This window comes from Podarcis filfolensis (assembly GCF_964270895.1).
Source record: "Podarcis filfolensis genome assembly, chromosome: 2".
Classification (NCBI taxonomy): Eukaryota; Metazoa; Chordata; class Lepidosauria; order Squamata; family Lacertidae; genus Podarcis; species Podarcis filfolensis.
The window spans coordinates 17,933,845-17,956,683 of record NC_139605.1 but is presented as its reverse complement, the minus strand read 5'-3'; the positions used below and the strand labels follow the sequence as shown (position 1 = coordinate 17,956,683).

At 44.1% G+C, this 22,839-nt stretch overlaps 3 protein-coding genes across 3 annotated transcripts in view; all 3 read left to right on the top strand.

Moving 5' to 3' along the window:
• LOC310757281 (galectin-1-like) overlaps positions 1-2,537 on the top strand; it is a 36,540-nt gene extending 34,003 nt beyond the window's left edge. The window contains exons 3-4 of the mRNA XM_083602586.1: positions 95-254; positions 2,325-2,537. Coding sequence (XP_083458712.1) covers positions 95-254; positions 2,325-2,471 — 307 coding nt within the window. The 3' untranslated portion in view covers positions 2,472-2,537. The remainder of the gene's footprint in view (positions 1-94; positions 255-2,324) is intronic.
• The window catches only part of LOC310758203 (olfactory receptor 2V1-like), a gene marked incomplete at its 3' end in the record, with an annotated part of 192,923 nt that overhangs the window by 39,874 nt on the left and 130,210 nt on the right, over positions 1-22,839 (top strand). The gene's annotated exons all lie outside the window — the stretch shown is intronic.
• LOC310757133 (olfactory receptor 2D3-like) overlaps positions 1-22,839 on the top strand; it is a 181,528-nt gene that overhangs the window by 34,046 nt on the left and 124,643 nt on the right. The gene's annotated exons all lie outside the window — the stretch shown is intronic.

Below are 22,839 nucleotides of genomic sequence, written 5' to 3'. Positions count from 1 at the left end.
ACCATAACAATAGAACCGTTAGTCTTTGTCTCTGCCAGCTTCTGCTAATCCACCTTGTGAGTGTTTGTCTCATGTGGTCCTCCTCTCTTTCCAGCTTTTCCCTCAACTTGTACCACGATGATTCAGACATAATCTTCCACTTCAATCCTCGCTTTGAAAGGAACACCATTGTATGCAACTCAAAGAAGAATGGGCTGTGGGGCTCGGAGCAGCTGGAGTCGATGTTCCCTTTCAAGCAGGGGGAAGACACCAAGGTGAGCAGGAATAGCCTCAGCACTGCCATAACTTCAAGGAGAGGCAGTGGTCATTCCTGGATTGGGGGGCTCCTTGGGCACTGGGGACTTCAAAATAAGTTGGATCCTTGCTCCATCTCTCTCAGCACTGCCTTCGCTACCTGGCATTGACTCTCCTGGTATTAAGTAGTGAGTGAACATAGCAGACGACAGAGATTTCTCCAAGTAGTTCTTTATAAGTAAACTGGAACTGAACTGCACTGCAAACAGCTCAGCCGGCCTGCTTTTATAGGCAGCCAACTGTCAACATTGTAACAACAACAACCCAGGGTTTCCCGCCTAAATTAACTGACGTGGACCTGAGTGAAAACTATATGCACAATACCCCCTGGTGGCCAGGGTGAGAACTTCAATACATAACACCTGGGTTTCAGGGAGAGGCTACCTGAAGATGCTGAAAAATTGAACCCAGGTCTTCTGCATGTGATATGGTTGCTCTTTCCCCTGGGCTAAAGCATCCTCAGAGGGGCTGCTAACCAGATAGGAATGTAATGAAATAATTCTCTTGTGCTGCTTCTGCCTTTTTGAGGGTGTTCTGAAGTGAAGTATGATCATTTGTGGTGAATCTCTCTCTCAATTTCGGCACACAATTTCTTATAATAATTTGTTATTTATACCCCACCCATCTGGCTGGGCTTCCCCAGCTACTCTGGGCGGCTTCCAACAAAAGATTAAAAATACATTAAAACATCAGTCATTAAAAACTTTCCCAAACAGGGTTGCCTTCACATGCCTTCTAAAAGTCAAATAGTAGTTGTTCTTTGACATCTGATGGGAGGACGTTCCACAGGGTGAGTGCCACTACCGAGAAGGCCCTTTGCCTGGTTCCCTGTAACTTGTCTTCTCTTATTGAGGGAACTGCCAGAAGACCCTTGGAGATGGACCTCAGTGTCCAGGCAGAACGATGGGGAAGGAGACGCTCCTTCAGGTATACCAGACCAAGGCTGTTTAGGGCTTTAAAGGTCAGCACCAACACTTTGAATTGTGCTCAGAAACATATTGGGAGCCAATGTAGGTCTTTCAGGACCAGTGTTATGTGGTCACCGCGGCCACCCCCAGGCACCAGTCTAGCTGCCGCATTCTGGATTAGTTGTAGTTTCCGAGTCACCTTCAAAGGTAGCCCCACACAGAGTGCATTGCAGTAGTCCAAGCGAGAAATAACTGGAGCATGCACCACTCTGGCAAGACAGTCCGGTAGGCAGGTAGGGTCTTAGCCTGCGTACCAGATGGAGCTGGTAAACAGCTGCCCTGGACACAGAATTGACTTGCACCTCCATGGACAGCTGTGAGTCCAGAATGACTCCCAGACTGCGTACCTGGTCCTTCAGGGGCACAGCTACCCCATTCAGGACCAGGGAATCCTCCACACCTGCCCGCCTCCTGTCCCCCCAAAACAGTACTTCTGTCTTGTTAGGATTCAACCTCAATCTGCTAGCCACCATCCATCCTCCAACTGCCTCCAGACACCCCCTGCAATGCAGGCATCTCAACACATGGTTTCCCATCCAATTTGAAACCAGACCAGACCCTGCTTAGCTTTTCCAATGTTCTAGCAATTTTATTGCTGCACCACTAGAGGGAAAGAAAGGATAGATATGTTTTGATGTGAAAAGCATCAATTAGCTGCTTTTTTTTCATTAAAGTGTTAAAAAAGAGGGTTGCCTCCATGTCCTGTTTACAGTAGACCCCTTGAAATGAATGAGCTCAAATTTTCCATGCCCATTAATTCAGGGGGCCTAACCTAAGTAGAACTGGCTTTGGCTACAACTCTGAATTTCTCTCCCCAACCTTAACTTCTACAGCCAAACGATGAGTGTCATGGTTTCAGGTTGAACTGCCCTAACAGAACCCCTCCAAACAAAATTGGTCAGGAGGTGTAATTGCAAGGGTGATAGTAGTTTGTTTATTTCCCTCCCTCCCTCTCTCCATTAATATACTCCTGTTTGGGCCATAAATCTCTTGGAAGCATCTAATTGCCTCTTTCCAAGGCACAACCCATGAACCTAACTCCTTCACTCTTCTTCTTCCCAGATCTCTTTGTCCTTTGATTCCAAGGAAGTGACTGTGAAGATCAAAGGGGGCCAGGAAGTCAAGTTCCCTAATCGGCTTGGGGTGAATTCTGCAAAAATATTCTCGGTGGAGGGAGACTTTGCGATCACAAGTGTCGAGTTTGACTGAAGTTCAGCCATGTCTTATTTTGTATGCCTATTGAAGGAAAAACAGAAAATAAAATGTGTTGCTTGACCTTGTCTGCCTTGCCATTTTCTTGGGGATTCCTATTGACATACAAATAGCACTCCACTCTGGGAGGCAAACAGATACCAGCCAGCGACAAATGTGAACCTGGATTAAAGTTAGATTGTTCCTGATTTGAATTCCAGGTTTTCTCCTTGGCTAAGGTGTGAATGCATGCACAATTTCGTTATGTTCAATGAGATTTATCTAGAACCCATGTTTCATTGAACTTAATTTAGTGTTTTTACCCTGCTGTTCCCAGATCAACAAAAATGAAACAGTCCCAGTTCTTGGGTTTAGAATCTTAAAAAGACAACACAAAAGGAAAATGGATTGGGAGGAGGAAGTAAGCAAACTCAGAACAGTTTTTAGTTACAATTTCTTTTAATGACCAGCTGGGATGGAAGTTGTTCAAGGAGAGCAGGAGCCAAAAGTTTTTGCTTTCTCTTCTCTTACCTCCTGACAGGTTATCATTTCAGGTGACTTCAGTAAATAAGCATTTAATAGAATGTATAGAAATGCAATAATTCTGCCAGTGAACTTGTGAAGCAAAAGCACTGAGCTCTTTCAAAGTGTGGCACAACCCTCTGGCTGTGTACACACACCATATGCTTAAAGGACACCCTCCCCCCCAAAAATGCTGGGAACTCTAGTTTTAAGGATGCTGAGCTTTGTATCTCTCTGAGGCATAAACTACAGCTCCCACGATCTTACAGTGTGTGTGAAAAGTACGAATGCCACCTTGGCCTTATGTATTTGAGCTGCTTGGTGACAGCAATCTGGTCCCTTGGTGCCTTAAAAGAACTGAAATTGAAATACTTGTACAACTTGTACAACTTGTATACAGTGAGATTACACAAGCAACCAGTGTAATACAATGAATGCAGTACAGTTGTACCTTTGAAGTCAAATGGAATCCGTTCTGGAAGTCCATTCAACTTCCAAAATGTTCAGAAAGCAAAGTGCAGCTTCTGATTGGCTGCAGGAAACTCCTGCAGCCAATCGGAAGCCCCATTGGATGTTCGGCTTTGAAAAGAATGTTCAAAAACTGGAACACTCACTTCTGGGTTTGCAGCATTTTGGAGCTAAAACGTTTGAGAACTAAGCTGTTTGAAAACCAAGGTATGGCTGTACTTGAAAGAAATGAGTTCAGATCTTTCCTTCAGCATAATATGGTAACTGTTTTCTTACAGCTGTCTTAGTTTTAAAAAAATATATTTTGTTTCTACTATGGCAGACCAACACAGCTACCTACCTGTAATTTAACATTATTATGGCCAACCAAAATGTCACAAACTGGTGAGCAAATTTTTATTTAGCTGTTTATATAAATATTCATATACTGCTGTATCATAAAAAAAGTCAGTGGTTTACAGCAATGTAAAACCAGACAGTAAAATCATGAAAGGTTTTGAGTCTACCAGAACTTAGGTGTTAAGCAAAGCAAGGAAGAGGAGTGATGGAGGAAAGCTGTCTTGCTCTTGACATCTGCATCAGTCAAAAATCCATTTCCCTTTTATGCCTCACGTGCAGCTGGTCACAAAGAGCACTCGCAGTTCAGAATTTGCCACTTGGCCATTGGGTTTTGCTGGGGAATTTGAGATTTCAGCAGCTCAGTCTGACTCCCCAATACACCCCGAGAAAGGGACAGATCCTCTCCCCAGAGAACGAGGCTGCAGGGAAACTGAATATCAAGTCATCTGTATCGGCGTCAAAGAAATCCACGCAACCCCCTTTGTAGTCCAGGTACACCCGGATCTTCCTGGGCTCATATCTCAAGCTCAAGAGGGTCCTCTCGGAGGATGTAAACGCCGTGAGCCGATAAGGAGACAATGGCGTCCTCAGTGAGTCTGGCAGGGCCTTGCCCAGAGCCCAGATTCCCCCGTTGGGATTGAAACTGACCTCTCCTTTCCTTACGACGGGCTCTCTGGCAGCTCCCACTGCCCAGATCTCCATGTTTTCTTTCAACTCTCATTGCCTTTCATTTGGACGAGACTCTCCTTTCCTCCTGACGGACGGTTCTTGCGAAGTCCACAGGGTCTGCGGCGTCGCCTCTTCTATTTCCACCTCCCACCAGTGTCTTCCCGAAGCGAGCCTCTCTTGGCCCAGCACAAAGGGCTCCCAGTCGAATCGCGAAGGGTTGTCAGGGAGGTCCTGGGTCCTGCATCCCCATCTTACTCTCTTCAGGTCTTGGGAGAGGATGAGGTTGGCATGAGCTGTGCTGGGATTCAGAGTCACGTTCACTGCGGAGAAGAGAAAAAATAAGGAAAGAAGGATGGTTGGATTTTTTAAATTTTTTTTTTATTACAGATTTTCTTGTTTTACAGAAGTATGTGTAATGTCTCTCGTATTTTTTCCATGTAACATTTTTACAAATCTGTTTCATTTGTTGAGACATTAGGGGGAGGAAAAAAAGGGGTGGAGGGGGGGAAGATGGGTGGGGGTGGGGTCGGGTGGCGATGTTTCTATTATGGTTAATGTATGTAGGGTTTGGTGTCAGCGTTGCTTGTGCTGTTCACTTGCGTTCCTTTGGTGGCGAGAGAGGTTGGGGTTGGCCTAGGGTGTGGCTGTTCATTTGTGGTTGGCTGTGGTGCTCCTTGTTTTCGTGTGTGAGTGGGGTGGGTGGGTGTTTTGGATCAGGTTAGCCATATTGATTTGTATGCTGTTGGTGGATTATTGCCGTTGTCTTGTTGGGCTGTGTATGTGATAAAGGAGAGCCATACCGGGGTAAAGGCGTCTTCTTCTGTTTGTCCCCGTGTCAGTTTCAGTTTATTGGTTAATTTTTCTAGTAGGGCTGTTTCCCATACTGAAATATACTCAGAGTCGCAAAGTGATTTCATGCTCTTTATTCAGCTCATAGTGGTGAGGAGGAATGAATGAAAGTCCCCTCAAAGTATCTGCTTTATATACATTATTTACACAATGGGCTGCACATGATTGGCTAATTCCGGAATTCTACTGTAAGCCAATCAGGTTGTGGATTCACTTCTATCTGGAGCATGATTGGGTGGTTCCTGCCAACCAATCATACTGCTGCATTGTTCTAGGACCAATCAGACTGCTGCATTCTGAATCCTGTTGTTCTAGGACCAATCAGACTGCTGCCTTTTGGATCCTATTGTTCTAGGACCAATCAGACTGCTGCAGTTTGGATCCTATTCAACTCAGTACATAACACATACTATTTGGTACCATTGATCCATGCTTATCGATGACAGGTCTCTCCAGTGTCTGGTTATGGTGTTTCTGGCTGCTGAAAGTAGGTGGGTTATGAGTTCTTTGTGCTGTAAATGGGCATTGGAAGATGTTGGAAGATGTTTAGAAGGGCCAATTCTGGGGTGATGTCTAATACTTGCTTAAACAAAAAAAATTTTTTTCCTTCCAGTAGCACCTTAAAGACCAACTAAGTTAGTTCTTGGTATGAGCTTTCGTGTGCATGCACACGAAAGCTCATACTAAGAACTAACTTAGTTGGTCTTTAAGGTGCTACTGGAAGGAAATTTTTTTTTTTGTTTGTTTTGACTATGGCAGACCAACACAGCTACCTATCTGTAACTAATACTTGCTTAGTTATTTTACGTATTTCTCATGTGGCTGTTGTCCAGAATAGTTGGATTTTGGGGCACTCCCACCACATGTGGAGGTATGTTGTATGGTGCCAGTAGAAGCACAAACATAACCAGAGAGGGACTCACAAAACTCCCTTTCCACCGGCTTCTGGTCAGGAGGCCAACCTAACCTACCTCACAGAGGTGTTGCGGGGATTATTATTATTAACAACAACAACAACAACAACAACAATAAAGGTATATTTGTACCCCGGCCTCCCCGGCCGGATCCAGGCTCAGGGCAGCTAACATCATAAAACTAACACAGTATACACAGTAAAACTATACACGGTATATGGTATTAAATGTGAACAATGTAAGCCACCTTGAGCTTACAAAATTAAACACCTGCCTGGCGCCAGGGGAAAATGTGTCTCTTTAAGCAGGCCTTGATTTGATGGACATCCTATGCCATTTTAAAATGTGTTTTGGGGTGGTGGTTATTGGGTTGTTGTTGTTTGTTTTGATTACGTGTTTTATTGTTTTATCTTCTGATTTTATGCTGTGAACCACCCTGAGACCTTCGGGTATAGGGCAGTATATAAACTCAATAATAATAATTAATAACAAAGAGCTAAAAAGTAGCCTCCTCAATCTGAGGGAAGTTTTTCATGCTTAATGTTTTAGTATATGCTGGAAGCTGCTCAGAGGGGCAACCCAGTCAGATGGGCAGGGTACGATTATGATCAGTGATATATAATGAACTGAAAAAAATGCTGAAAGTATCTTTTCCTAAGAAACCAGAAGCTATTCTTTTAGGTATTATAGGACCAGAGATCCCAAAAGACTAGACGAAACTATTTATGTACGAGACCACGGCTGCACGGATTCTGTTAACCTAGAAATTGAAAGATGGTACAACTCTGACCAAAGAAGAGTGGCACACGAAATCGATGAACTATGTCGAGCTGGCAAAACTTAACAGGAAGAATTAGAAACCAGGAAGAGGAGGTCTCTAATAAAGAATGGGGAACGTTTATGATTTATTTGCAAAGCTATTGTAAAGAATTATGTACATTGGTAGAACTGACAGAAAACCTGAAGTAAAAATTTTAACTATGGGTTGACAAAGGATTTATAAAAAATAAAGTTATGATAGAGATGCAGAGGGGGAAATCATTACATTAAGATCCACAATGAGAGGAAGGGAAGTCAAAAGGGATTATATGTTTATGTATTTAATTCATTTGTTTATGCAAAATAGAAAGTGCAAAAATAATAAAAAACAAAACAAAAAACGTATCAGTGCTTTTTTCCTAGAAAAATAGGTGCCGGTACTCACCATAACATTGTTACCGTAAATGTCACACTTTTTCACAACAAAAAAGAAGTGTCCTTGAGTACCCCCTGAAAAAAGCACTGATTATTATTATGATTACTATTATTATGATTTATTGGCAGGCCAAGGCCAGAGAGGAATAAATGGCTAGTGCTTTTTTTCTTTTAAAAAAAATGTTCAGAGGTGCTCTGATTTTCCTATTCATATTGAAATACTGCCCCTCAATGAGGCCAAACTTAGATTCACAAAATGCTTAGGGGTATGCGTCCACCCAGGGAAAAAAGCCCTGGTTATATATATATACGTATATGGGGATAACTCTGAATTTTTTTTGTTAAGTCCTTGCCCACCTCGATGTCAGTTGTCTCCAGGGAGGAGCATAAAACTCACCTGCTTCAGCATCCAAACCCCCCATCCTTCTCTGGCAATGCCCAGCCATAATAACCAAAGCCCTTTTAACGGAGTGCAGGGTCAGAAGTCTGGCAGGAAGGAGCGGGGCCACTAGGTGGCGCATCGGAAGATGGCTGACAATAACATCTCTCCGACCCACACGAGGTAATTTGGAGGCTATGATGGGGGTAATTAGCCTCCTTAACCCCCCCAGAATGGTGGGGGGGACGGCCCTTGCCTGCTGTGCCCTATACCACCCCCGAATTTGTGGGGGTGGGGGCACTAGGCACAAAGCCCTCCTGTGGGATTTCGGCACTCCTGAACGCCGTCCCTGATTCGCGCTGCTAGTTGCAAGCATCTTCAATAGAAACAATTTGGACGAGATAAATTGCACATGCTTCAAGGAAAAAGGGGAGTAAAGACTGCTGACAGAAGAGATCTCTGATAACAAGACAAGTATAAAATATGAGAAGATACGTCAAGATATGGTATGACTTGAGGGGGGGGGGGGAAACCTGCCTTTCATTATGTGATTTAACAAGAATCCCCTCCCCAAATGAGTCAGGAACTAAGGACTTAAGCTGTGGATTTAAGGCTGTGTGGAGATAAACTTTCGAACCAAAGCAATGTTTCAAGATGAAGCTGGAAAGCTAAGAGTTTTGGAATGACGCAGTTAAAAATGCCGTCGCCATTTTGGGAAGCATTGTTGGAGCTCTTGGGTCTGGGAGGAGAAAGAGAGAAATAGAGTTGTTTACATACGTCTCGGTGGGACTTAAGAGCGACAAATGCCAAATTTATGATGGGAAGAGCGATGTTATCTACGAAGGAGATATATGGAAACCATCTGGACTTAGTGGAGGAACGGGAAATCCACACAGGATTATTATTTTGCTTATCGGCTTAAGAGACTAACAGAAGAGATCGTAAAGGAAAAATAGAAATTATATGAACAAGATATGATGTGGAAACACCAAGATAAGACTGAATAGAATTATGAATTTTCTTTGGACTGATTGGGACTGATTTGGACATTAACGCAGTAATAAGAAGATGATCTGAATCCCCCTTTGGATCTTGAAGTATGGGTTCCCCCAACAAAATTTAAAAATTTGGCTTTGTAATTTGGAATTTACGTGATGTGATTTAATTTGATATGATTGGCCAGTTAATAAAAATTATTTAAAAAAAAACCAGAAGTCTGGCAGGAAGGGAATCTGGCAGCAACTTATGCTCATTGGAGAGGAAGGGAGGGAGGCCAGCAGTAGGAGGAGCCAGAGAAACTTGAGGCAACAACATTGAGACGCAGCAGGAAGCTGACTGCCGGGGCCACAAGCCCTTCTGGGCTGGTTGCAAATGGGAAGGGAGGAATGATGGTCCTTAGCACCGAGGAACCATTCTGTGCAAAGTCTCCTGTGCACACTGATGGCATTAACGTAAATAAAGAAAAATAATAAGAATACAGTCATACCTAGGGTTACAGACGCTTCAGGTTGAGTTTTTTTGGGTTACGGACCCGCCGAAACCTGGAAGTACCAGAATGGGTTACTTCTGGGTTTCGGGGGTCGCGCATGCACAGAAGCGCTAAATCGCTCTTTGCGCATGCGCAGAAGCACCACTGCAGGTTGCGAACGTGCATCCCGCACGGATCACGTTCGCAACCCGAGCATCCACTGTAAATGCATTGCAACCTGATTTTGAGCCTTGGACACTCACCCTCTGAATCAAACGGTCCCCATCTCCTTTCACATAACTTGAGCCCTCCCATTCTAAGTTTTACTTTGGGGCTGACATTTAAACAGAAATATCTTTGATGCACGTTGGCTGAGGCGGCTGCTGGCTCAGAACCAAGGGGGAACAAATTCTAGATTGAGGCCTAGCCGCTGCTTTTTCTCCAAGATAAAAGCAGCCAGGTTGAGCATCTTTCCCCCCCACAACTTTTATACTGTGACATGGAATTTGGCCCATTTTGTGTGGAAGAAAACGCTGCAGATATTTAATGTTGTTACATTAAATTCATTCCCTGCCCTTTACTGGCAGGTCCCAGGGCTGGTTGGAACATTTTAAATAGGTGTCAAAGGCCAGGGTACATCTCTGAAGGGGCCAGACACATCTATGTGGGGAGGAAACTCCACAACTTTGAGGCTAGGAGTCCCAGCGTGGCCCCACAACTGTGGGTGTCTGGGGCCGTGGGTGCCATGCAGCAGAAAATGCCCCTCCCTGAACATCTGAGGGCAGTGGAAATACCCCCTCTTCTGATCCTAACACCCAAGAGCAGGCACCCCCAAACTTGGCCCTCCAGATGTTTTGGGACTACAACTCCCAACATCCCTAGCTAACAGGACCAGTGGTCAGGGATGATGGGAATTGTAGTCCCAAAACATCTGGAGGGCCAAGTTTGGGGATGCTTGCTCAAGAGGGTCTTGCAGGGAAGCAGGAAACCTCTCAGATATTTGGGGCCTAAGTCATTTAGAGCTTTAAACACCACCAGCAAGAGCGCCTTAAATTCACCAAGAACTGGACTGGCTACCAGGGGCTGCTAGGGGCGCCTTGGAAGATGGCCGACAATACCATCTCTCCAGCTCGCATGAGGTAATTAGAGGCTGATTATGGGGAGTATATCAGTCTATCTCATCTTCCCAGGGGATGGGAAGATGCTGCCTCGCCCGCGGTTGCCTATAAACCACCCCTGAGTTCGAAAGAAGGAGGGGGTGGGGGCACTGGGTGGAAAGCCCTTGTGCGAGTTCTGGAACTCCCGGACGCTGCTTTCAGGAGTGAAACTGGCTGTGTTGCTTAAGAAGAAGAAAAATTTGGAGAAGTAAACGCACATGCTTCGAGCGAGGTCAGGAGTGTGTTATCTGCTAAATAAATCTACCACTGAGATGATGGAGCGATGGGACGGAATGAACTGAGGACTACATCAAAGAAACAAAGTTATGCCGGTATGTTGAACGGAAAGGAAAGAGGGGAGGGACTTTCTGCTTTTCAATATGATTTACCTAACAACACCCCCCCTTAGAAGAACCGCCACAATGACTGACAGCAAGTGAGATGGAAAAATAAACTGTGTGGAAATAAAAAATGCTAATAAAAGGTTTTACTCTGTGAGAGATCTGGAAAGAAGGGAGGCTTTCTTGTGCGTAGTTACAAAAGCGATCCGCTATTAAGAGGCAGACCCTGTTGCAAGATTTCCAGTCATAGAGGGGGTGAGCCACTGTTTTGTTATCAGGTTGGATTGTAAATTTGAAAGGGCAACAAACCTCATGAAAAGACTGATTTATGGTGCATAAGGTCTGCGAAAATTAAGGAGCGGACGCCGAGACTGTATTTCATCGGAACTGATTAAAATGGTGACTGCCGCTTGAACGGACTCTTGGACTCTTGGATTTATGTGAGATGAATTATGGGAAAGCATTACAAAGCTCACACAGAAATATAAACAAGGCTGTTTCTTTTAACTCGCTTGTGGAGACAACTCGGAGGTTATTAAGAAGAAAAAGGATTCTTGTTGAAGGGCATTGGAAGGATTCTTGTTGAAGGGCATTCTTGTTGAAGGGCATTGGAGAGTTAGGTGAGGGTCACTTTTCTGTTTTTCCATCAAGCCCCCAGACAAGAATGCTACTGCATCAGCCCCAAACACTCAGTCTCATAACAAAAAATACTCAACGGGGTTAGGGGAAGTACAATCATGATCTTTCCAGTCCTCTAGAAGCTGACCCTTTTGGTCATTTTGGTCATGGAGCCAAATATCTGTTTCCAAGTTTAAAGAGTCTAAACAAGTAAAGAACAAGCTTGCCCTTTACATGCAAAAGCCCTGAAATTCAGCCCATTGGGCAATGGATCATGGGGCTGGGAGGAGGGAGGTAAGGACTAGCACCTTCTCTGCCCTCCACCTCCAACAGCTACACCGGAAAGTTTCATGATGGGGTTTGATTTGAGAAGCTGAATGTTTATAAAGGCACTTAGCCAATTTCTGCCACGGAAATTCTGAACAGAAACACTCTGCAGGTTCAGCCCCCAAAAGAAACTGCTCTATGGTCTCTGTGTTGGGAAATGGGAACAGATCTTGCTCATCACCAACCTTCCCTCCGCAAATCAGTATCACTATGAGGCTGAACTGAGCAGCTTGCTCCAGAGTTTTAAGAGATACGTTTCTGTGGTGTAGTGGTTAAGAGCGGTGGACTCTAATCTGGTGAGCTGGGTTCGCTTCCCTGCTCCTCCACATGCAGGCTGCTGGGTGACCTTGGGCCAGTCACACTTCTCTCTGAACTCTCTCAGCCCCACCTACCACACAAGGTGTCTGTTGTGGGGGTGGAAGGGAAATGAGATTTTTAGCCACTTTGAGACTCCTTCAAGTAGAGAAAAGCAGGATATAAAAACCAACTCCAAAAATAAGAATTCTATGGAAAAGGACCATCCCTGCCATGATGATGAAAACTATATGTTTGGATTTTGCTGTATTATACCAACCTGTGGAATATGACAGTTCGCAGTTTCAAAATCTATTTGGCCACAGTGGATTGACAGTCTGGACACACGAAAACCTCTGGAAGATCTTTTGAATCAATGCCTATGCGAAAGCAGTGGTACCAGTCCTTGCAGTTTCCTTCACAGTAAACCATAGTTAGGTCACCACTGGGCCTCCTGCACCCTTCCTTCAAAAAACATAGTGACCAGCAGCCTTCAAACAAGGAAGGTAAAATATCTGAGCAATAGGTTAGTGTATCCTTCCATCCCTCTGGGCATGATCGAGACACAGTAATGTGACTCTCGTTCAAGATTTGTCTCTTCTTGGGAGGAACAGCATCAATTTCCACTTGAAAATATTTGTCTTGTCCTTCAAAATAGGTTTTCCCACAGTACTGCATTATTTCTTTTGCAATCCAGGGTCTAATGGCAGCCATATCCTTTTGTATGAACTGTAATTGGGCAGCAGAAGCAATCAGATGGGCAATGGTACATGTGAAAGGACCGTAGTCACTGGAATTACCTTGCCTGGGTATATCAGTTGGTGCAAAAAATGACCAGTCCGCAAAACTATAGGGATATTTTGAATCCATCTCATACAGACATGCTAAGAAGGATGTTATTGCATCAATCACAGAGTGGTTCAATCCATGTTTGGAATCTAGATAGAACATGGTCTTTCTTTTAAAAATGATCACTATCAGTATCCAGTGGACTTCTCTGTCATTTACTGGAATAATCAAAACATCTTTCTTTAGCACTCCAAATCTCAAACAGTTCTTCAGAGCTTTCACTGGTAATCTTTGACATATCTGCATGAAGTGGCAAGTACGGTAAGTGGGAAAATTGTTCCATCGTGACCTAGCTCTTTGGCCATGATCACCCTGGAGGCAAGAAAGGCATTTATTATGCGATCATTTATCCAGTTTGATCCTTTCAGTGTGTTTATGTCATAGTCATACACACAGATGTTGCCAACTGAACCCACAAGTCCCATGGTTTGTAGACTGAGTGTGGGGAAGGTACAGTTGTGCCATGGGGGAACTGATGTACAAATCAGTGATTTGTCCAAACACTTCTCACTTTGTGTTGAGAATATGGGGCTGCTACCAAAAGAATCAATATTGGTCACTGTCAAATCCTCTTTCCCACTTTTTGGAGTGGAGGTCATCTGAGGTTGGGTGCTTTCCAGGTGTCTCATAGTCAGTTGGTGATCTTAAGGAGTCCAACCCCTCAGCAGCCTGCACTGAATCAGATGCTGGAGCTACTGTTATCTTTTCCTGCAGTCTGGGGAACTTTCTTCCAGATCTACTCTTCTGTCTTTTATTTCGCTTCAACTGTGTGAGCCGCAACTGGCAAGGCTTCCCTGGTTCTGGTGGCATGCCAATAGATTTTGTGGCAGCTATAATATGGTAACAAGTCCTGGATGATGGGCGCACACAATGTCCTGTACGGACTGTGCATGCATGGCGGCCCGTATGGTCGCCAGGAGAGCGGCTCCCCGTACAGCCGCCGTGAGAGGGGCTGCCTGTACGGACGCTACGCGAGCAGCAGCCTGTACAGTCGCAGTGAGAGCAGCTGCCCGTATGGCCCATACGGTCGCTGCGAGAGGGGCTGCCTGTACAGTTGCCGCAAGAGCAGCAGCCCACTTCGTATGCCCCTGCAGTCAATCAAATGTACTATGAACAATCATTCACCAGAGTGGTTTCCCCAGCCACTCTGGGCAGCTTCCAAAAAAATGAAATAAAAATACATTAAAAAGTCACACATTAAAAACATCCCTAAACAGGGCTGCCATCAGATGTATTCTAAATGTCAGGTAGTTGTTTATCTCTTTGACATCTAATGGGAGGACATTCCACAGGGCGGGCACCACTACCAAGAAGGCCCTCTGCCTGGTTCCTTGTCACTTTGCTTCTCACAGTGAGGGAACCACCAGAAGGCCCTTGGTGCTGGACATCAGTGTCTGGGCAGAATGATGGGTGTGGAGACGCTCCTTCAAGTCTACTGGGCTGAGACTGTTTAGGGCTTTATTTTTTTTTTTTATAAAATTTTTATTGGTTTTTTTAACACATAATAATAAACAATACAAAACAATACAAAAACAAACAAACATATAAACACATATAATTTCTTCACATTTTTTCTTAAACCTTCTTTCATCGACTTCCTCATACCTCCCCTTTCTGCATCCCTGTTTAAAATTTTCCAGCAAGCCCCAATGTCAACTTAGACTGTTTAGGGCTTTAAAGGTCAGCACCAAAACTTTGAATTGTGCTCGGAAATGTGCTGGGAGCCAATGTAAGTCTTTCAGGACATGTGTTATATGGTCTTGGTGGCCACTCCCAGCCACCAGACTAGCTGCCGCATTCTGGATTAGTTGTAGTTTCCGGGTCACCTTCAAAGGTAGCCCCATGTAGAGCACATTGCAGTAGTCCAAGCGGAAGATAACAAGAGCATGCACCACTCTGGTGAGACAGTCTCCGGGCAGGTAGGGTCTCAGCCTGCGTACCAGATGGAGCTGGTAGACAGCTGCCCTGGATACAGAATTGACCTGTGCATCCATGGACAGCTGTGAGTCCAAAATGACTCCCAGGCTGCGCACCTGGTCCTTCAGGGGCACAGTTACCCCATGCAGGACCAGGGAGTCCTTCACACCAGCCCACCCCCTGTCCCCCAAGAACAGTACTTCCATATTGTCAGGATTCAACCTCAATCCATTAGCTGCCATCCATCCTCCAACTGCCTCCAAGCACTCACACAGGACCTTCACCGCCTTCACTGGTTCTGAGTTGAAAGAGAGGTAGAGCTGGGTATCATCCGCATATTGATGGACACCGAGCCCAAACCCCCTGATGATCTCTCCCAGCAGCTTCATGTAGATGTTAAAAAGCATGAAGGGGAGGACGGAACCCCGAGGCACCCCACAAGTAAGGGCCCAGGGGTCTGAACACTCATCCCCCCCACCACTTTCTGGACACAGCCCAGGAGGAAGGAGCGGAACCACTGAATAACAGTGCCCTCAGCTCCCATCTCCTCTAGACAGTCCAGAAGGATGTTATGATCGATTGTATCAAAAGCCACTGAGAGATCCAGCAGAACTAGGAAACAGCCCTCACCTTTGTTCCTAGCCCACCAGAGATCATCAACCAGCACGACCAAAGCAGTTTCAGTCCCATGATGAGACCTGAATCCCGATTGGAAGGGATCCAAATGGTCTGCATCCTCCAGGCATGCCTGGAGTTGTTCAGCAACCACCCACTCAATCACCTTGCCCAAGAATGGAAGATTTGAGACTGGGCGATAGTTGGCCATACTGGCCGGGTCTAAAGATGTTTTTTTAAGAAGTGGTTTAATGACTGCCTCTTTCAGTGGGTCTGGGAAGACTCCCTCACAGAGGGAAGCATTCACCACCCCGCAGAGCCCATTGCCCAGCCCTTCCCAGGTAGCTTTTATAAGCCAGGATGGGCAAGGATCAGGGAGACAGGTGGTTGGTTTCACGCATCCAAGCAGCCTGTCCACATTCTCGGGGGTAACAGATTGAAATTGATTCCATGCAACTCGACCAGGCAGGGCTCTAGCACTCTCCCGCCCCGACCCTGCTCCCACGGTGGTGTCTACTTCCTTCCGAATATTAGCAACTTTATCTGCATAAAAATTTAAAAAATCGTTGCAGGAGATCTTGGGGTCTTTACAAGGCCCCGGTGGTAAAGGTGGTTCCGTTAAATTGCAAACCACCTGAAAGAGTCTCCTGCTACTATTTTCTGCAGATGCAATAGAGGCGGTGAAGAAAGTCTTCTTCGCCGTCGCTATCGCCACTTGGTAGGCTCAACGTTGAGCTCTAACCTGTGTCCGGTCCAATTCAGAATGAGTTTTCTGCCACCGGCACTCTAGCCGTGTCAGCGATTGTTTCCTCACTCTCAGCTCCAAAGAAAACCACGGGGCTGTCCGGGCTCCATACAGTCGGAGAGGGCGCTTCGGAGCCAGACAGTTGATAGCGCTGGTTAACTCCGCATTCCAGCGGGCCACCAGGGAATCAGCTGAAAGTCCATCAACGTGGGATAAAGCATGCCCTACCACTCTCTGGAAACCATTTGGATTCATTAAGTGGCGGGGGCGGACCATCCGCATTGGTCCCACCTCCCTGAAGAGGAAAAGGGTCACGGAGAAGTCCAGTTGCACCAGGAAGTGATCTGACCATGGCACTTCTTTTGTTTCACTTTTACCTAGTGTCATATCACCCACGTCACTAGAGGTGAACACCAGGTCTAAGGCATGTCCGTGACTATGAGTTGGGCCAAACTTATTCAGGGACAGCCCCATGGAGGCCATGCTTTCCACAAAGTCCCAAGCAGCCCCTTGTAAGGTCATGTTGGCATGGATGTTAAAATCCCCTAGGACAACCAAACTAAGTATCTCCAGGAGAACATCCGCCATGACCTGAAGCAGCTCGGGCAGGGAATCCTTGGTGCAGCGGGGAGGTCAGTACACCAAAAGGAATCCTGTACTGCCCCTATCCCTATTGCCCAGCTTCCAGAACATGCAGTCAGAGAACTGGGTCTTCCCAGTAGGACGCCTGATGCAAGCTAGTGACTTCCTAAAAATCACTGCAACCCCCCCCCCCCAATGACCTGGGTTGCTGTGTGTAAGAGAAACCTGGTGGACAAGCAGCAGCTAGGACAGGACCATCTGCTTCATCCAACCAAGTCTCTGTTACACATGCCAGGTCAAGTGCTCCATCCACGATCAAGTCATGGATGGCAGTGGTCTTATGAATCATTGACCTAGCATTGCACAGCAACACCTTCAGGTCATGTGGGTTTCCCTTGTTGAGCGCAAATATAACATTGAATCACAATCGTACAAAATAACTCAGCAAGCTGACATTTATCAAGAGTTAAACAAAGGTTAGTGTACTAAATATTATTTCCAATTCTAAGTTGTTTGCTATTGGAGAAATACCATATATGATTATAAAAAACTAAAGCAAGAATTATTTTAAAATATGATTTCATTTCTAGATCACACAGACAAGATTTCTTCTACTATATATTTTTTTCTTTATCATATACACACAAAGCTGCTATTTTTAAACAGGAAATATTTTTGTAACTAAGGTCTATTTTACAAATCCATACAGATGTTCATTTTGTTACAGTTCTGTTAAGTTGTATACAAATTATAAAGATGAGTCAATTATTTACTAAATTGGCGAGTTTTGCCATTACAGTGGTGCCCCGCAAGACGAATGCCTCGCAAGACGAAAAACCCGCTAGACGAAAGGGTTTTCCGTTTTTGAGCTGCTTTGCAAGACGAATTTCCCTATGGGCTTGCTTCGCAAGACGAAAACGGCTTGCGAATCTTGCGATTTTTTTCCACTCCCCCCCCTTTTTCTAAGCCGCTAAGCCGCTAATAGCCTTTTAGCCGCTAAGCCGCTAATCCTTTAATAGCCGCTAAACTGCTAATAGCGCTAATCCGCTAAGCCGCTAATAGGGTTGCTTCGCAAGACGAAAAAACCGCTAGACGAAGAGACTCACGGAACGGATTCTTTTAGTCTTGCGAGGCACCACTGTACTGCATATTCTGATAGTTTCTCTTTCCATGCATCTATTTCAGGACATATGTCAGATTTCCATATGTTGGCCAACACCACTCTGACTGCTGTGGTCATATAACTAAATAGTTCCACTGATGATTTCACAATACAGTAGCTGAAGGAGTCATTCCCAACAGCATAGTTTGGGGGTCCAATGCAAATTTAGGGTGGGTTTTTTACATTTTTTCATTTCGAAATGAACTTTCCTCCCAAACTTTTTGGTCTTTTCACAGGTCCACCATAAATGGAAGAAGATTCCTTAAGGTCTATCACATTTCCAGCAATGTCCATTCATTGCATTATTCATCTTCTGTATATTTTTCAAAGTTATATACCATTGAAAGAACATTTTTGTACAGTCATACTTCATGTTACGGCCACTTCAGGTTACGTGTTTTTGGGTTGCGGACCGCGGGAAACCTGGAAGTACCGGAACGGGTGACTTCTGGGTTTCGCCGCTCGCCCATGCGCAGAAGCGCCAAAATGCGCTGGCGCCTGTGCAGACGTGGCGCTTAAGGATGCGAATGCTGTGGGTTGCAGACGTGCCTCAGTCACGGGTTATGTCTGCAACCCGAGGTTACACTGTACCAATTTTCTTTTAGGGCTTAACTTGCAGTAAATTTTATTCCTTTATTCATAATTGTTCTCATTGTTCCACTGTGAACTGCTCTTAAAATTTTTGCATCCATTTTGTCATACAAGGTTTTGCTTGTTCGGGCTCGGTGTCATATTTGAGTAATAGTTTATAAATTTTACCCAGAAGGTAGAACTCTGTTATGATGGACTCAAATTCTGTCTTTTCACCGATTTAAATGTTTGCCATACAGTGTTTGTTGAATCTGGATATTAGTTGACAGTATGTAAGCAGGTTCATATTTTTTCTCCTCTTTAATACTTTGACATGTATTTGATCTGTTCTTGAAGATGAACCATATCTTGGTACAATATATAGTCATATATTCTGCTATTGGCTCTAATAAAAATGTTCCAGTGGTGACATTAACAGTGCAGGTAAGGGCATTTTTGTGATTTTTGTAATGCAACTCATGATTTTTGCGGTGCAGGCTGTGCCCCTGGCTATGACGTGTGATTTGACGGTGATTTAGGGGTGGCCCATTGCAAAAAGCATGAGGATCCATGAGGATCCGAGCTTCGAAACCACGTTTTTGGGCCATGGTATGGCCAGGAAGCTGTGGATCCTAGTTTTTTGTGTTGCAGGCTGTGCCCCTGGCTATGACGTATGATTTGATGGTGATTTAGGGGTGGCCCAATGCAAAAAGCATGAGGACCCGTGCTTTGAAACCACGTTTTTGGGCCACGGTATGGCCAGGAAGCCGTGGATCCTAGTTTTTTGTGTTGCAAGCTGTGCCCCTGGGCATGATGTGTGATTTGATAGTGAGTTTCGGGTGGCCAAATGCGAAAAGCATGAGGATTCAAGAGGATCCGTGCTTCAAAACCAGGTTTTTGGGACAGAACTTTTTTTATGTATGCTACAACAGCAGCGAGAATACTTATTGCAAAGTATTGGAAGACACAAGATCTACCCACACTGGAAGAATGGCAGATGAAGGTGATGGACTATATGGAATTGGCGGAGATGACTGGCAGAATCCGAGACCAGGGAGAAGAGTCGGTGGAAGAAGATTGGAAGAAATTTAAAGACTATTTACAGAAATATTGTAAAATTAATGAATGTTAGAATGATGTTGGATTGAAGTTAAGTGGCTTTAGCAGTAATGTTATTAAGGTTTATGTAAAAATGGATTGTTAATAGATGGGAATTTGAAGTAATAATATACTAAGATAAAGGATTAAGATAAGTTCAAAGAGGGAAAGGATTTGCTGAATTAATTAACTGAACTGGAATGCAAAAAAGGGAGGTGTGAGGAGGTCAGGGAAACAAGTGAATGAAAGTAAGGATATGGAAAGATTGATTTGTTTTTAATTGTTACTTTATTTTTTCTGTTTTTTGTATTCTTTTTTTCTTTTTCTTTTATTATAGAATAAATATTATTTTTTTTAAAAAACAAAACCAGGTTTTTGGGCCATGGTATGACCAGGAAGCCGTGGATCTGAGCTTTTTGTGGTGCAGGCTGTGCCGCTGGACATGATGTGTGATTTGATGGTGAGTTTGGGATGGCCCAATGCAAAAAGCGTGAGGATCCATGAGGATCCGTGCTTCAAAACCATGTTTTTGGGCCACAGTATGGCCAGGCAGGTGTGGATCCGAGTTTTTTGTGGTGGAAGCTGTGCCCCTGGACATGATGTGCGATTTGTTTAAAAAAGATATAAGAGAAAGTGGATATGCAGAAAAAGATTCAAAGTTCCAGACAGAGATTATAGCTAATGAATATAAAATTCTGTCTAAAATGTATAAGATATTGTTAGAATGGAATACGAAAGATGAAGAGGTTAAATCAGTAATGATAAAGGTAAAGGTAAAGGTACCCCTGCCCGTACAGGCCAGTCGTGTCCGACTCTAGGGTTGCGTGCTCATCTCGCTCTAAAGGCTGTGAGCCGGCGCCGTCTGAAGACACTTCCGGGTCATGTGGCCAGCGTGATGAAGCTGCAGCTGGCGAGCCAGCACCAGCACAGCACACGGAAATGCCGTTTACCTTCCCGCTATAAAGCGGTACATATTTATCTACTTGCACTTGAGAGTGCTTTCGAACTGCTAGGTGGGCAGGAGCTGGGACCGAACGACGGGAGCTCACCCCGCCACGGGGATTCGAACCGCCGACCATACGATCGGCAAGTCCTAGGCACTGAGGTTTTACCCACAGCGCCACCCGCGTGGGTAAAAGATACAGTGGGCCAAAGATTTTGGATATAATATCCAATTTGAAGAATGGGAAAAATTATGGAAGGAAAGTTTAAAGTTTACTGCATGCATGGGGTTGAAGGAGAATGTCATGAAAATGTTTTATAGATGGTATATCACCCCGGTAAAATTGGCAAAAATGTACAAAACATGTAATAAATGCTGGAAATGTAAAGAAAAAGAGGGAACATTCTACCATATGTGGTGGGAATGTAAGAAAGTGAAAAGCTTCTGGGAAGCAATTTATAACGAACTGAAAAAGATGTTAAAATACACCTTTACTAAGAAACCAGAAGCGTTTCTTTTAGGGATTACAGGAAAAGATATAAGAAGAAAAGACTTTAGACTCTTCCAGTATGCAGTTACGGCAGCAAGAATTCTTTTGGCCCAGAAATGGAAACAAGAGGACATACCGACGATTCAAGAATGGAGAATGAAACTGACTGACTATGCGGAACTGGACAAACTGACTGGGAAAATAAGATATGTTCGAAACCAAAAGTTCATCGAAGATTGGGGAAAATTTGTTGATTATCTGAAAAATGTCTGTGAGGTGCAAACAACGCTAGTGGGGTTTCAAGAAGCACTGTAGAAACTTTTAAAGAGGTATTGCTGAAAGTAAATAGAAAAAAGGAGGGAAGACAAATGGCAATGCTATTAAAGAAATGCGTATTAAAGGGTAAAAATGGATGATTGTCAGGGAAGTCGAAGGAAGTCCAAAATACGAATTTTGTTAAAATCTGGTAAAATTTGGATAAATGATTTGAATGTATGGAAAACTAATAAAAAATTATTTAAAAAAAAAAGGACATGATGTGTGATTTGACAGTGAGTTTAGGGTGGCCCAATGCAAAAATCATGAGGATCGATGAGGATCCGTGCTTCAGAACCACGTTTGTGGGCCACAGTATGGCCAGGCAGGCGTGGATCTTAGTTTTTTGTGGTGCAGGCTGTGCCCCTGGCTATGATGTGTGATTTGACGGTGACTTTGGGCTGATCTAGTGCAAAAATCATAAGGATCCATGAGGATCTGTGCTTCAAAACCACATTTTTGGGGCCACGGTATGGCCAGGCAGGAGTGGATCCGTGATTTTTGTGGTGGATGCTGTGCCCCTGGACATGATGTGTAATTTGACAGTGAGTTTGGGCTGATCTAGTGCAAAAATCATGAGGATTCATGAGGATCCATGTTTTTTAACCATGTTTTTGCGCCATTGCTGCACCACGAAACAGTGGATGCGTGATTTTTTTTTGTTCTGCCTACAGACTAAGATGTGGTCTACAGTATCATGGTGTTTTTATTTTGCTTCAATATAAAAATCATATGAATTCATGAGGATCCATGCCTCAGATCCATGTTTTAGTGGTGCTGCAGCGCAGCAAAGTGTTGGATCCACGTTTTTTATAGTCCAGTTTGTAGGCGTGCCTTCCAGGTGTGATTTGACACTGCATTTATTGGAGTTATTTATAAAAAAGTGGAGGATCCACGAGGATCCGTGTAGATCCACCTTTTATCCAGACCCCTGGAAATCTGTCTCACTTTTTTTTCAGATTTTTTTTTTTAAGACATCAAAATATCTTCCTTCAAAAATAAGGAAATAACATAAAAATGAAATGGGGGGAAATATCCCAGAAATAACATTAATTGCTTATTGTCTGAAAAAAAAAGCTTTTTATTTTTTATTTTATTGAAAGATTAATTACTTCCAATTGTACTGTAACTACACAAGAAAAATGAGTGAAGATGGTGCTGGCAAAATAAACGAACAAATCTTTTCAAAATTCTATATTTTTCCCATTTCAGTTCCTTCTATGTGGAGAAATGTAAATTTCCCCACTCTGCTTGTATTATAAATTCCAGCCTTGCTGTCCATCGGGTTTCCCCTCCACATTATAACCAGGAAAAGAAGGAAAAGATATAGGGTACAGAATGGAAAAACAACAACATGGTACTACAGGCATTGGGTCATGATTTTTAATTTTCTTTTGCATTTTTGTCTGCCATCTAGAAATGCTGTTAGATTTTGTTGCACACCACCCCAAGAACCCAGAGATTCCAGGAGTTTGAGGCGCTTACCCAGAGTTTGTGTTTCCTTTTGGAATGAGGCACAGCAGAGACGGTGGTGTCTTCATAATCTATGGTTTATTTGCAG